The 15,109-nt window shown below is 53.3% G+C and overlaps 1 protein-coding gene across 3 annotated transcripts in view; it reads right to left on the bottom strand.

The window, feature by feature from the left end:
- Window positions 1-12,502, bottom strand: part of LOC119114850 (dihydropyrimidinase) — a 39,034-nt gene extending 26,532 nt beyond the window's left edge. For all 3 annotated transcript variants that reach the window (XM_037238897.1, XM_037238899.1, XM_037238898.1), the window contains exons 1-2: window positions 12,429-12,502; window positions 2,445-2,573 (exon numbers count right to left, since the gene is read on the bottom strand). In XM_037238897.1, the coding sequence (XP_037094792.1) occupies window positions 2,445-2,453 (9 nt within the window). In that variant the 5' untranslated portion in view covers window positions 2,454-2,573; window positions 12,429-12,502. The remainder of the gene's footprint in view (window positions 1-2,444; window positions 2,574-12,428) is intronic.
- Window positions 12,503-15,109: the final 2,607 nt, after the last annotated feature.

The following is a 15,109-nucleotide window of genomic DNA, read 5'->3' as shown; positions in this document are numbered from 1 at the left end:
GCGTGCCGCCGACGTGGCATGCCGTTTCCGTTGGTTATTTAATTTGTGACACTTATTATACTTGTGTACCACGTTCTTAATCATTTTAAACGCTGTGATATTTTGTTCTCATTCACAATAAAACAAAAACTCTGCATTAGTCCTCAGCCATCAGCTGATCACAGCGACCTGCCGGCTAGCTGTAAATAAGCCAGGAATCAAGTTCGTGGGTGACTTATATGACATTTAGCATCTGGCTTCAATTCATTTTGCCAGGTTTTTACCAAAAAACTTAGCATCAACATGACAGAATCCCAAATGATCTAAATAAAATGAACAAGCAACATGTACGTGCATACTTAGCACCCCTTGTTTTCTAGGGCTGAGCACAGTTAGATGCGCTTCAGCACTAAAAAATGTTATAATGGGAATCCTAAAACTTGATGGCCGGAATGTGAGGATTTTTTGGGGGAGGGGTCAACATGTTGCGTGTCCCCCCCCCCCACTTTTGACGAAATCCTGGATCCGCCCCCGGGCGCTTTTCCCATGACGATCCCCCGGCTCTTCGAAATCCCCAACATGGAACACAGGCAAATAACCAATAACGGGATCTGGACATTCGGCATAGCACACAAGCAACTTCACACATGTATTTGTATAGTCGTAACGGACTTATTTTGCAGCATGGGATACATAACCCTGTGGATTGTTTGCAACACGTACATTACAGTGTTCACGCCGTGCCAGGAATTCAAGCGAGCAGTCTCGAGCAAGGGCCACCACACCATGGCATCCTCCCTGGTCCCAGTGCGGCCCACAGCGCGACGAGCCGCCGTTTGAGCGTTGTCCTGCGCCGATACCATCTCGCGGCTCGCATGATCGCGACAGCCGACCAGGACTGGCCGACACGCCCCCCCCCCCCCTCCCATCCCGCACCGCCCCAGAGGGCGTGGCAGCAATTGCCAGGTCAATAGCGCGGCTGACGGCACGTCTGACTAGCAGGCGTGTGCAGACGGACGGCGCGGCAGCCACGCCCGGGCGGCTCTGAAGACCGGCGGCGACAGGCAGACCTATCGCCGGGCGGTGTGGGCCCGTAAACATGCGTCACGTCTCGTGATAGGGCGTTACGGGCCCACAAACAAACCAACTGCTCCATGCAGGGCGCTCAAGCCCCGGAGCGTTGCAGGCGTTTCGAGGCTTGATTTAGATACCCGAGCGCCGTCGTGAGGTCTTTCTTACGAGGCAAGTGTCATGCGTCATGTTTAAAATGCCCGACATTTGCAGCAAGTCAAGCAGTTGGCATGCGCTGCTACTCTGTTGGAATGTATTTTTTTGATGAGCTGCATTAGCACGTACCGCGGTCCGGCCCGGTATGAATCACCAATGCGTCACAAGCTGCGACGGCGCGTCTGGTAACAACACACGCGCCCCGGGGACCGCCAGACACGCGACACCGAAGGTAACCTGACACGGACCGGCGCCGCGGACCTCCGGCTGTCACGGCCCGCGCTCCAGCGCCACGGCACCGTCACGGCGTCTCGGCACGGTCCCGCCACCGCGTCACGGCACGGTCCCGTCACGGCAGGGAGCGCAGTCGGTCGAGCCGCCGACCGCCCCGCAGCGTCGCCCGCCCGCGCCCAGGCGCCCGTCTAAGGTCATGCATGGGCTGCGGCGGCCCTCAGCTGGCAGAGACGCCGGGCTGACGCCGGCGTTCCAGGCGGCGTGCCCGGCCCGGCCCGGCCTCTCGGGAACGATCAATGGCTGCTGAGGCGGCGGTCCGCACCCCTCGGGAACCGCACCCCGCGGCCGCCCCCATGTATCAGCGGCGCGCGTGGCCTTGGACGCGACGCGGCATACCGCGACCCGAACCGCCCAGACTGGTGGACGCGCTGGGAAGTGTGCTGTCGCAACCACAACACCAGTGCTGGACGGAAGCCGGCGGTCAAGACCCAGCGGCGGACTGGATGAACCGGAATCGATTGTTTCCTCTCCGTCCGGCATTGACAACAGCGCCGGGACGCGGCGGTCGCGGTACCGGAGACCAGCGTCCGGGGCGGCGGCACGCGGGCGGCAGCCGCGGCCACGGCCGTAACGTGACGGCCACGTGCGGGGGCAGTGACGTCACCGGGCGGCCGTGTGCTGGGAGCGGAGCAGCCGGCGCGGCGCGGCGCGGCCCCTCGCTGAAGTGACAGCGCAGGGTTGACCCGGGCGCGACCGTCTGTGGTGGGCGAGGTCCGGGAGGGAGGCGATGACCGCACCTCCGTTATGGTCCCGCGGCGTGGCCGGGGTTTACGCAGCTTAGAGGTGGTCGGTGGAACCGGCCCCCCGCGCTGCGTGCGTGCCCGCGTGGCCAACGCAAACCAGACCGATTTGATCCAGAGTCTGCTAAGAGTGCATCAGCCGGCCCCAAAACCGGCGGCGCAAAAATAGAGCGGCCGCGGCCGCCGCGCCGTGACGTCACTAACCTTGAACATGGCGGGCGGCTGGTGCGGCTGATCGGGCTGCGGGTCCCCTCCTGTCGTGAGGCCGCCGCCGCTGCGGCTGCGAGCCGGAGATCGATCCACACGCGGCGGCGTCTGGCGGCGGGGCGCCGTCTGAGGGCGAGCCGGCGGCCCGGTCCGGTCAGAGCGCGCCGCCGCTGGCGCCACCTGGCGGCCGTGCCGCCCCCTCCCGGTGGCCGCCGCGCCGCCCGAAATACGCCCGGCGGCGGTCAGCTACCCCGCGGGGAGGGGCAGTTACCGGCGCATCACAACTGACACCAATCGCGGCGACAAGGCAGCACAGTTGAAAACAACGACAGGAAAAAACGATGGTCAGTAGAGCGGCTTTCGTAAGGCGCACATCGTGGCAATAATAGCGAGCAATATAACGACGTTAATGACGGGGTATTTACTGCTACCTTCCTATGCATGGGTTATGACAGGTATAACGATCAAGACAAGAGCATAATATACTTGATTGCTTAATTCATACACTTGCGCATAGGCACAGAAACGTTCCAAAAAGTGTAGGAGGGGGGGGGGGGGGGCAGGTTCAGGGCATACTTCAGGAGCTACCACTCTGGAAGTAAGCCCGGTGACCGGAGGGGAGGACCGGAGGAGGAAGTATAGGTAGTGGTTATTATCCGCTATTAATTCACATAATACATTCCGGAAATAATAAACTATGTGCTAGACACACATATGCAGCTGCTTTCCGCTTGGGGACAATCTTGCCTGTTCGACTCATCTGTACCATTTGGTAAAGGTCATCCAGCCATCCATCTTCCAAGGCCATCCAGCTTCTCAAGATTATTCGTCCATTTTAACATTGTTTTCCCTCAGGAGGCGAAATTCCACGCACGGGTAGGCATTTTTGGGTTATTCCGGAAGTATCTGCCGCCACAGGGTAGATACAAAGTACGGCTAAGGCACAGGCTGGTCAGAACTTTGAAAGCATATCGATGGCCCATGGTGCGCCAGAATTTTCATGCGCCTAGATTTCGCCGACTGCTTTTCAAACGAAAAGATTGATCGCAGCATTAAAAGCGGAAACATGCTCGGATTACTTAAATACTAGCTGCCAAAAACGATGTGCCAAAAAACAAACAAACATGAAGCTGGAATTTGTTCCGTACAAAAACTAAGCCACAGCACAGAAGCCTTTTTGTCACGTATTCCTTATCCGAGCCCTGCCCCCGTCCGCCGTCGGTGCCCACTGTCCTGGCCCATCTCCCGCATGACTGACTGCGAACTGGTTGCATGACTGCGTTCCTGCGTGCTTATGGATCAGCATTTCTACTTATTGGTGCATAAAGCATTTATTGGACGCCTGCAACGGTACCTTTTTACATTATCTTCCTTTGCCTAACAACGCAGCAGAAAACAAGCTTTCGGAGACTTGCTTGCCCTAGGCCTGAATTTGCCCAACCAACATTCAAATGTCCCTCATTTAACGTAGACGACTGGATCTGTTTTTTATACAGGGAGAGGCGTAGCCCGAGTCTTGCCAAGAGACGCCGTTCATCTATGAATATATATATATATATATATATATATATATATATATATATATATTGGGAGCATGTTTCCCCTTATACATTGCCACTTGCTTACCGCAGCAAATTTCGCGTTCATGACATTCTAGGTCGTTTGAGTATTTTGATCTACTAAAATACTGTTACCCCATCTTGGAAAGCCGATGAGAAAGAATTGCACGGCATTATCTTCAAACGCTGCCGCAACTTATCAACAAAAAACGAAGATATGCCATGTGCTACAAAGGTAAAATAACACTTTTCCTGGTGATCAGTTGGGGCGCAGTGTTTGAAGATAATGTCACGCGATACTTTCTCGTCAGTTTTCCAAGATGGGATTATGGTATTTTAGTGAAAATTTTCATTGCTCCATAGCGATCATGAGTGGCATTATTTTGTTTGTCTTTTTTAGAAAGTGATCGAATAAGGACTTCGTGACATTGTCACATTCAGTCTTTGTGTACCCATGTTTGATGAGCATTTGAAACAGCCGGCCCGGCATCCTATTAAAAGTGTTCCATGATTTAAAAAAAATAAAAAAAGGATTTTTGAAGCTGTAAACAACCCAGATAATCCCTCCTTCACATATCTACCCCGGTTGGTGACTTTTCCGTAAGCATCTGTCTGAAATGCACTATTTGGTGAGTAAATCAGGTCTGGAAATGGCAGGTTGTTGTTTACACCAAGTCTGAATGGTAAATTCAAGCCTGACTCATCCTGCAATTTTTCACAAGGAGATTGGAGCTGATCAACGCTAAAACATCCATAAAACATTATTGATATAGCGGAAATGCATTTTAGGCTTCGTGCCCGGGAAATTCGGCACCTGCTTTTCTCAATTACACATACATGCTTGCGCGAACAGGACACCCAGAGCGGAGTCCATCGCAGCACAGTATATTTGCGAGTATAGGTTGCCTAAGCTGCCAGAGGATTGATTTTTGTTACAAACATTCCATGACCGTAACTTGTAAAGCCAATGAGAAAGCATTACGTGACATTTCCCTCAAACACTGCACCCCTCTGATCAGCACAACAACAACTAAGAGTTGGTTTATATGGCAAAAGTCCAAAAACATCGTCCCTGGTGGGGAAAACAATTTGAACCACAGCAGGGATCAATTTGATCAAGCCAGTAAAGAAAACTGTTTCCAATGAGAAGAAAACTTGATTGGCCTGACCGCAGCAAGTCCCAGCCGGCGTTTACCCATGCGCTTGGGGGCGGGGGCAGTGCATATGCACTTACACCTGGGCAAAACAAATGCACGTATACACCACAACACTTCACTCACCAGAAATACGTTAGTCATGAACACTACCGCACTTGCGCAAGCCACAGAACATAGTCGCCTCACCACACTTGAAACATGATGTGTGAGAGACATGGCACCCATCATCAACATACAAAACAAACAACTCACACAGCTACCACTCCACGACGTGCGACTGACAAGGCGAACCCGCTCCCCGTAAAGCAAACCAACCAGACCAGCGGCCTTTTAATTTGATTCGTAAACATGTAAAATTTTAAACCATCAAAAGCATGTCTAGAAAAAGCATGCAGCATGCCAATGCTATTTTTCAAGTGCCTCGACCAGGGAAATTGGAAACATTCTGTATCGGTGCACCTAAAACGACAAACGTACAATATGAAGCCTTGAACAAACAACCAGGGTCATCAACGCGGAATCAACAATGTAGAAGAGAAAACTTGCTCGCGAAATGCTCATCTCTCTCTCTCTCTCTCTCTCTCTCTCTCTCTCTCTCTCTCTCTCTCTCTCTCTCTCTCTCTCTCTCTCTCTCTCTCTCTCTCTCTCTAATCTCTCTCTCTCTCTCTATCTCCTCTCTCTCTCTCTCTCTCTCTCTCTCTCTCTCTCTCTCTCTCTCTCTCTCCTCTCTCTCTCTCTCTAATATATATATATGAGTTTTCTAACGGTACAGTGAGAAAATAAGATGTGATGCTATAACGGGGTACATTAGAGATAAACGCGCTAAGCGATAAGCCACAATACAGCTGTAAAATGTGGCATGAGATAGCAAGACAACAGCCTATATCACGGGCATATTTTGCATTGCTTTGCTGTCAATGAAAACGTTGTTGATCTAATGACGTTGTTGATCTAGTGGCGTAAAACGTTGTTGATCTAGCGAATGCCTATCTCTGTATAACAGAATGATAATGTCACGGTCAGCACCACGGAATAATATAGGAAAATCAGGTTAAAAATAGAGGGAATCAAATTACGTTATTTGTATGTTATTTTGTGCCTTAATATAGCAATGTAACGAACAAATAATAGGACGTTGGGTTTTGCTCGGCAGTGGTGCGGTGAATGAAGGTCATCATAGCACATGGTCGTCGGGTACCAGGCGTAATGGCACAGCCAACTTCGAGCAAGCTTAGTATTCAATGCGATGCCTGATCATAGGTCACTCAACATTGCACCCATGAGCCGTCACTCATCGTTACCGCTCTGCCCGCATGGTCTGGATCAATAAGATTCGTACCTCTCCAGATTTTTACGAAATTTACTCGCAGTGGACTGCTTCGACCATGAGCGATTACCCCGCAAATCCTGTTGGTGTTGGAACGATAAGTGGGACGGAGAGGGCGTAACGCCATACCCAGAAGAAAGCTAACGGGGTTGAGTAGGGATGTTCGTGCTCTTACACTTGAATAGGGATTGCTACAAAATTGGTCGCCGCTATGTTCTCAAAGAATGGCATGATTTAAGGGACGATATCGAGGTATTATAGCACGAAGTGGTCGCTGCAGCCGAAAGCCCAGTTACAAATCCAAATCAAGGTGTTACAGCGTCGCCTTTAAATTCTGTTGGCTTGTGCATTTTCCTGATCAAACTTATCATATTCTTTGTTGATGGAACAAAGGGTTGTGGTTTTTTGTTATCTTGTATTTGTTATTTTGTTATTTTGTTATTTTGTTATTTTGTTATTTTGTATTATTGTATGCATTGCATATTTTGTTATTTTGTGTTTGTGGTCATTTGAGTTCTTATATTGGACATAATATGCAATCACTCACACCATGAGGCTCTGACTTAACAGATGATCAGTTTAACACCATGGGTTCTGATTTAACAGATGATTAGTTCAACAGATTTATTGAAGGCCGGCTATTTCAGCATCAGTGGCCGTAACCAAATCACACCCAAGTCAACGGAGCTCGCGCGCGAGCACGGCCCATTGAAATCACAGTGAGGGCAGCGAGTCGGCGTGTCCAGGCGCTTTAGAACTGGATGTGCTGCTGGATGATCGGACGCCCGTAAATATGCGGACATGCCCAACTGATAAGCTTAAGAAATTTGGCGCCGCCTGGATCTGTAACACTGACGATCGCATGCCATTCACCCGCATCCGAGTGAATAGCCTCACTCCCTGCTCATGGCTAGCCAAGAACCAAGAGTCGCGATCCTCCACGGAAGGAAGATACCAAGCGAGAAGTGTCAGAGATCCAAACCTGTGTTAGTCCACGCGTAAGCAGTTCAAACGTTACAAAAACGTTGTGAAGAGTATCGCGTACAAGCCCTGCTAGACCTAGCCAATACGAACATGTACGTACCTTGCTTGCTCAAACCGACCTTAAAGGACAACCGACAGACGTGCTACGGAAGTGAAAGGCTGCGAGAAGTCCTGAAATTGGCGGGAGGATTATATCAGACTTGAAATGGCGTACCCATGTTTCTCCTGCGCTGACTGAGTACGGCCGACTATGTTGCAGAGAAAATAATTCCAGGTGCTACTGTGGCACTGATTAATGGGCTCACCTCTTCAGGAAGCGATTCTACCATTTAATGAGACCTGCTCGTACTACGTAGTCAGGTAACGAACCGCACGTCTCGGTCTTCCCCAGCACCCCTTTAACAGCCATCGCAGGCGAAAACGAAGCTCGCACACCGCTCCTTCAATTGCCGAGCAATGCGTAACTGGAACGCTAAAGATTTGACCCTCAGACTCGAGCCAAGGTGACCGGAGCGAAGTATGTGCCTGTAAAAACACGCTTTGCTTTGGCGTGTTCTTTTCTTGCCTATGCTTCAAAAGGCTCATAAGTTCTCATCCGTGTGACATGCACCCGACCGTGGAAAAACCAGTTCTCCGAAACTGTTTTAAATAAATCTGTATTTGTATTTGTATCTGTGGGGACCTAAATTGAATGTAACTATCGAGATACCCGAGAGGCGTTCCGCAGTGCAAGCAGCGCAGGTGGCCGTGCTCATCGGCAGGCCACAGAACTATATGCATCAACAACAGACGTATCCGGCGTCACTTAGAGACAATTTCCAGCACCATTTAGAGGCAAATCGACCAATCCCTGAGAGTGACCGGGTGACTGCAGTCTTGGAACAGAACTGCCGTGGGTAAGTTCAACGTTCCCTCATTGCAGACGAGGAGCGATTGCAGCTCACATGGTCCAGGCCATTGCCAGCGAACATGCCAGGAACATATCTAAGCGCCGCCTATGGCTGCCTGGTATCGCCCAGGAAATTTGCCCATCATCCTGAAGGACTGCTGTTGACCTCCGCTGTTGTGCTCGTCTGTAGTGTGCCTGGCCGGTACCTGCCATCAGTGTCGCGACCAGACCGTGATGTGGACTTCCGCTATTGTGCTCGTCTGTAGTGTGCTTGGCCGGTACCTGCCATCAGTGTCGTGACCAGACCGTGATGTGGACCTCCGCTGTTGTGCTCGCCTACAGGTGTGCTTGCCCGGTACCTACGATCAGTGTCGTGGCCAAACCGTGATCACTTTAAGTGATATTACATCCGCTGTCGGTGAGGTTTTCACGCGCCTCAAGCTGGACCACCGCGCATTTCCTGCTGCTACAGCTCATCGTTACCCAGCAGTGCCGGAGTGGATTGGAGCAAATGCATCATTTAGAAGTCGACGTAACGAAACGAAACTAAACGGATAGGCGGTAAGGAGCCCCCCCCCCAAAAAAAAGAAACGCTGTGAATAAAGCTGTATTGCACGTGAAAAAGGGTGGCACTGGCGGCCCAGTTTACCGCGTCAGCACGCGAGGTCGCCCACACAACAGGGAGCTGCATTATGGCTGGCACTGGTCATCGTTGTTCTCCCCCATCTCAGCAATTAGCCCGATCCGTGAACCAAGTGCATGCGCTTTCGTTTGCCATCACACATTTAAATGTAGAAAGCATATTTATAAACCATTATAAATGTCTCGGTTCACTGTGCCCGGGGCTAGATGAAACAGTTGAGTGCGCGCGGTGGCCGGAAAGGCAGGTGCTGATATTCGCACGATCAATCCCGGCGAAGAGGCGATCGGTGTCATTACACGGCTGAATGCTTCGCAACCAACATAACCATCAGTTCCCGTCAAAATGATGCCTACCGATACAACAAACCATCCAAGCCAGTCGCAGCCCGGCGAATATATATTCCTGGTGTCGAGAACCTTAGAAGGGTTGCGGCGTGCCGCAAAGTCACGTTTCCTAGTCTTGCACGCGTCTCAGTTTCAGTTGACCTAGGCGTAACTATGACATGTTTTTTACACTCATGTACTGCTGTAGTTTCAACCGCTTTCTGTTTCGTTCATGTTGTTATTAAAGCACACGAATAGCCTCCATAGACATTCAATCCCGACCACCAGCACTCTATAACGACCATCCCACTTGGACCAGGTCTCCAATTTGTTTAATACCGGAGGTGACAGCGCCTGCTTGTTTCAGTACATTAGTTTGTTCCGCCGGCGTGCCTCTGCAGCTTTGTCCACGTTTATCAAATCGTGCGAGGCTGTGATTTTGCGCCTTGCCTGGTGGCCCTGAGGCGTCAGCAGAACATTACGTCCATGATTCTCCGGGGTGGTCGAGGGTGAAATTACACCCATTTACAGAGCACGACCGGGCGTGCCGCCGCCCGTGCGTGGACAGCCGAGGCGTGGTCTGCCTGTCGGCAGCACACCGAGCAACACACAGGCCACGCTGAGCCGCCCACTTGGGGAGCTATTCATTCGTATGCATGCGCAAGCGGTATTTGGCAACCCACTGCCCACGTCATGAGGCATGAGGACAGGGTAGTATGGACCGGGCGTTTCAAATGACTCGGCTGCGGTTTTTGTTTCTTTGCTTCGGTTGATTTATCTCAAACGATGCTGGAGACTGCAATAAGGCCCCGTTCTAACATTGATCACGATTGCAGTGTTCGATTGAATATGTATCTAATTAGTCCGTATCACTGTGTGTTATATGCTTGAGTCTGTGATATATGAAATACCTGGTTTTTCAATGAAAACCAGGTTGCTGTAAATTATCGCGAAGTCTCACAGCTGTAAGGATAATCTGGAAACCAGCATCTTGCACACTGCAGCGGTCGGCGGCCATATCACGCAGTCATGGCAAACTCAACTTTGTAAGGTCGCAATCCGTCATTACGTTATACTCACGCTTGGGTTTAGAAAATCATATGTTTAAGCTTTATGCTTATGCTACGCCACCAGGATAAATCTGGGGCTTTGTCGGATGCATTGTGCGCACTGCGTACGCCGCGCGATGAAAGGTAAGCGTAAGCTGCACTTCAGTCTCCGGAAATAGCCTGCTCCTGACCGCGGCATGAGCAGGGCTCATAGGCCGCAAATCACAGATGTGCATGAGAAGCCTATCTGTGAACCTGTGTGTACGTACATTATTCAAATGTACCCGGTGACCATGTCCGTCTGTTAAATGATTGTTGTCCGACGGTGACCATGTGTCGAGCATGGAGTTGCTAACGCCCCGGGTCGTCCAGCCGACAGAGTAAGGGAACAGGCCTCTCTCAGGGACGCCCAGACGTTAACTTCGGTCACCATAGACCAGGGAGTAGGGAATCAGGCCTCTCTCAGGGACGCCCAGACGTTAACCCCGGTCACCATACACCAGGGAGTAGGGAATCAGGCCTCTCTCAGGGACGCCCAGACGTTAACTCCGGTCACCATACACCAGGGAGTAGGGAGTCAGGCCTCTCTCAGGGACGTCCAGACGTTAACTCCGGTCACCATACACCAGGGAGTAGGGAGTCAGGCCTCTCTCAGGGGCGTAAACACACAGGATTGCTGTGGTCTGAAACCGGTTTTACGAAAATTCGATCGCTTTTGACGGAGTCGTTTCAGGCGAAGCGCAATAACAATCAATTTTTTCCAGAAGTTGCTGGGGTCGGTGCGGTGGTTACCACCATACCACCAACGAGCGGTGGTTACCACCATGACCCTGAACCCCTCTGACCAGGTGACCAGTTCGCTGACTCGGGTCATCACTAACCTGAGCCGATGACTGGTCCTCAGTGACTCGGGCAGGGAATCCGTTGACTCGGGCCGTCACTAACCTAGGCAGATGACTCTGGTCCCCAGTGACCCAGGCAAGAAAGCTGTTGACTCAGGTCACCACTGACCTGGGGTGGGCGGCCGATAGCCCGGGTCACCACTGACCTGGGGTAGGCGGCCGATGGCTCGGGTCACCACTGACCTGGGGTGGGCGGCCGATAGCCCGGGTCACCACTGACCTGGGGTAGGCGGCCGATAGCCCGGGTCACCACTGACCTGGGGTGGGCGGCCGATAGCCCGGGTCACCACTGACCTGGGGTGGTGCGGGCCGATAGCCGGTGTCACCACTGACCTGGGGTGGGCGGCCGATAGCCCGGGTCACCACTGACCTGGGGTGGGCGGCCGATAGCCCAGGTCACCACTGACCTGGGGTAGGCGGCCGATAGCCCGGGTCACCACTGACCTGGGGTAGGCGGCCGATAGCCCGGGTCACCACTGACCTGGGGTAGGCGGCCGATAGCCCGGGTCACCACTGACCTGGGGTAGGCGGCCGATAGCCCGGGTCACCACTGACCTGGGGTAGGCGGCCGATTGCTCGGGTCACCGCTGACCTGGGGTAGGCGGCCGATGGCTCAGGTCACCACTGACCTGGGGTGGGCGGCCGATGGCTCGGGTCACCACTGACCTGGGGTGGGCGGCCGATGGCTCGGGTCACCACTGACCTGGGGTAGGGGGCCGATAGCTCGGGTCACCACTGACTTGGGGTGGGCGGCCGATTGCTCGGGTCACCGCTGACCTGGGGTAGGCGGCCGATGGCTCGGGTCACCACTGACTTGGGGTGGGCGGTCGATGGCTCGGGTCACCACTGACCTGGGGTGGGCGGTCGATGGCTCGGGTCACCACTGACCTGGGGTAGGCGGCCGATGGCTCGGGTCACCACTGACCTGGGGTGGGCGGCCGATGGCTCGGGCCACCACTGACCTGGGGTAGGCGGCCGATGGCTCGGGTCACCACTGACCTGGGGTGGGCGGGCCGATGGCTCGGGTCACCACTGACCTGGGGTGGACGGCTGATGGTTCGGGTCACCACTGACCTGGGGTGGGCGGCCGATGGCTCGGGTCACCACTGACCTGGGGTAGGCGGCCGATAGCTCGGGTCACCACTGACCTGGGGTGGGCGGCGATGGCTCGGGTCTCGCCCCTCTCGCACGGCAGCTCCGGAGTGCGCTGCGAGAACGCGGTCCTCGACGTAGCCGAAGAACGACTGTTGAGCACGCGCGGCACCTGCTTGTGCTCCCCCATTCCGGGGATGCAGCCGCCGCCGTCCCCGCAGCCGTTCAGAACAGGACCGGAGCGCGGTGACGTCATCTGAAGCATGCATCGGATTGTTTTGTCACCAGTGAAAGCCGGGGGAGAGATTCGGCCCATCTGCAGTTTTAAAGAAATGGATCTGGTCCCCCAACGTGGCGACCGGCACTGCCTTGTGATTGCTGTTTTCGCAGGCGGAATCAGTTTTGACTGGGCTCATTGGACTCGCTGACTAACGGTACATTGTGCTCATATCAACTGCTATCCTAAATGGCTCGACCTGAATCGTGGTCGACTGAGATTCCAATTAAAAGGAGATACACCTTGATACCAGCTTTAATTCAGATGGGGTCCATTACTGCCAAGAATAAAGACCGTTCCGAATTGGCTACAAGAGCAGGCAGCACAGTACACGGGTTCTGCCTGTCGTCGAGATGACGATGTATATGCATCTAACATTTATGAGCCGACTTATCTACGTTTGCACTCGACCACCAAACATCTGACTGATTCCGGAGTCAGTTCCGACTTCACACGGAATCAGGCACATGTTCGCATTAGGGTTTATCAAAAGACATCGGTGGCAAGAGGAACCCGTTCCAATATTGATGCTGCGAGCATCCAGCCATAAAAAGCAGTGACGGAAGGCGCTTGTCGTATAGGATGGAGAGGGCGAGAGTGGCAAGCATGGCTTATATGGTGCACCTGGCTAAAAAAAAACACCATCGAACAAGTTACATCCTACCTACCTTGACACTGCTGCAGTACTACACACACGATGAGTAGGATTGCCGCGGATGTCTTTTGTTAAAGGCTTCATGTTTTAACGGGTGTTATACGGTTTGGTCACTCCATTTCGATCAAATATGGAAAACTGCACGCTACCGGTGCACACAGGTAGGACTAGCCTACCGAGCCCAATAACGCACCAGACCTCTCCGAAAGATCTTGAATCATTCCAACACGACATGCCGCGGTAAGCCAGATTACACAGTGCCACCAATTACCCTAAGCCAGTGTGCTCGCTCAGCGCACTTCCCGAACGTGACAAACAATGCTCACCTTTTCTGCGTCGGTCGAGACCGGATCACCGTGACCAACCTAATGGGACCAGGTCTGCCTATGAAATGCGCCTCGGCCGTAGCCGCGCCGAGGCGCTCGGCAGCCGCGAGCTCGTGGGAGCTTCCGGTGACGTCACGGCCGGCTCGGCGCCGTCCAGCGGCCGCCGATCTCAGGCGGCGGCCGGACGATGCGTGGAGAGCAGCGAGGGCCGCTTCTCACGGCAGATCAGAGCGGCCAACCGCAGACCGCTCTCCGGCGCGACACGGCGGCTGACGCTCCCTGGCGGCCGGCACGGGCCGCCGGACGCCGTCAGTCGAGTGGCGGTCAGCGCTGCCGGCGGAGCCCTTCTCGTTGAAGACGGTTCCCGTGTAGTGGGATGACAGTGGCCATATAGTTCCATACCCCCCCCCCCCCCCCCCCCCGAACCATCTGCATGGGAGCTGTCGAGATCCTCGGCCTTGCTGTGCTCGGATCGTCGGGTAATCGGTCCGTTACTCACTGCCCGCGCTGTGACCGCCATCACGCGGGGGGCGGGTCACTGAACTGCCGCGGATGACACACTCGCGCTGAGAGGTACGGTCGCTACTCTAGTTCGGCCACATATGTTGTGATCGGTACACCCATAATGCGGTGACCGTCACCCCGCTGCGCCTCCCTAGCTAGTGTCATTTTACGTCGTCCCAGCGAGCGGCTATTATAGATCTCATTCGTTGAAGCGTGACGCGGGAACTACGTCGGCTCCGTTCGACCCCCGTAGGCAATAAATAAATCCACATGCTTCCGCGACCAGTGATAATGGAAGCTGTTTTGGTATTGTGAGCCCCGAAAGGACACAAAGCGGAGGTCACAAGCCATCTTTCCTTAAGTCCCGTACGCATTTCACGAAATCGAACTTAATCCACGTTCTCAGTTCACGATACATATATCCCGTACACACCATTTTCAAGGTTCATCATCCCTCACACACAGTTTGCCAAGGTCGCAGTTCATCATCCCTTCCACACCAGTGCAAGGTTCATCATCCCTTCCACACCAGTTGCAAGGTTCATCATCCCTTCCACACCCTCACCTCGGTATCATGGTATGCTAAGTTCATGGCGTGAAATGCAAACATGGGAAGGCGCCACTCGGCTGAGCGGTCGTGTACATAAATTTGGCCACGAGCACCACCGAGGTTGTACCATGTTTGCACCGATACAAGACGCATTTTTTAAAGATTGCTTGTTGGAGCAGGTGCAACCATTACTGTTACTGTGTAAAATTAGGAATATCTGAGCCGCGACGGCGTCCCCACTGTGAGCAAACGTCACTCTAGATCACTGAAACCAGTCACTGACCACCAGGCCAACGTCCTGGGCGGAAGGTATGGTGCGGCCGAGTTTGAAGGTAGCTTGCGGCCGGCACACTAAAGCTTCAGGCAGACTGATGAGGCAGAAGAAACGTTGCAAAGACCCCGGTATGCTCGCCAATTAAAAGAGT

This window comes from Pollicipes pollicipes, unplaced genomic scaffold (assembly GCF_011947565.3).
Source record: "Pollicipes pollicipes isolate AB1234 unplaced genomic scaffold, Ppol_2.1 Scaffold_3087;HRSCAF=3621_pilon_pilon_pilon, whole genome shotgun sequence".
Lineage (NCBI taxonomy): Eukaryota > Metazoa > Arthropoda > Thecostraca > Pollicipedomorpha > Pollicipedidae > Pollicipes > Pollicipes pollicipes.
This window is presented reverse-complemented; position numbering and strand designations above follow the sequence as displayed.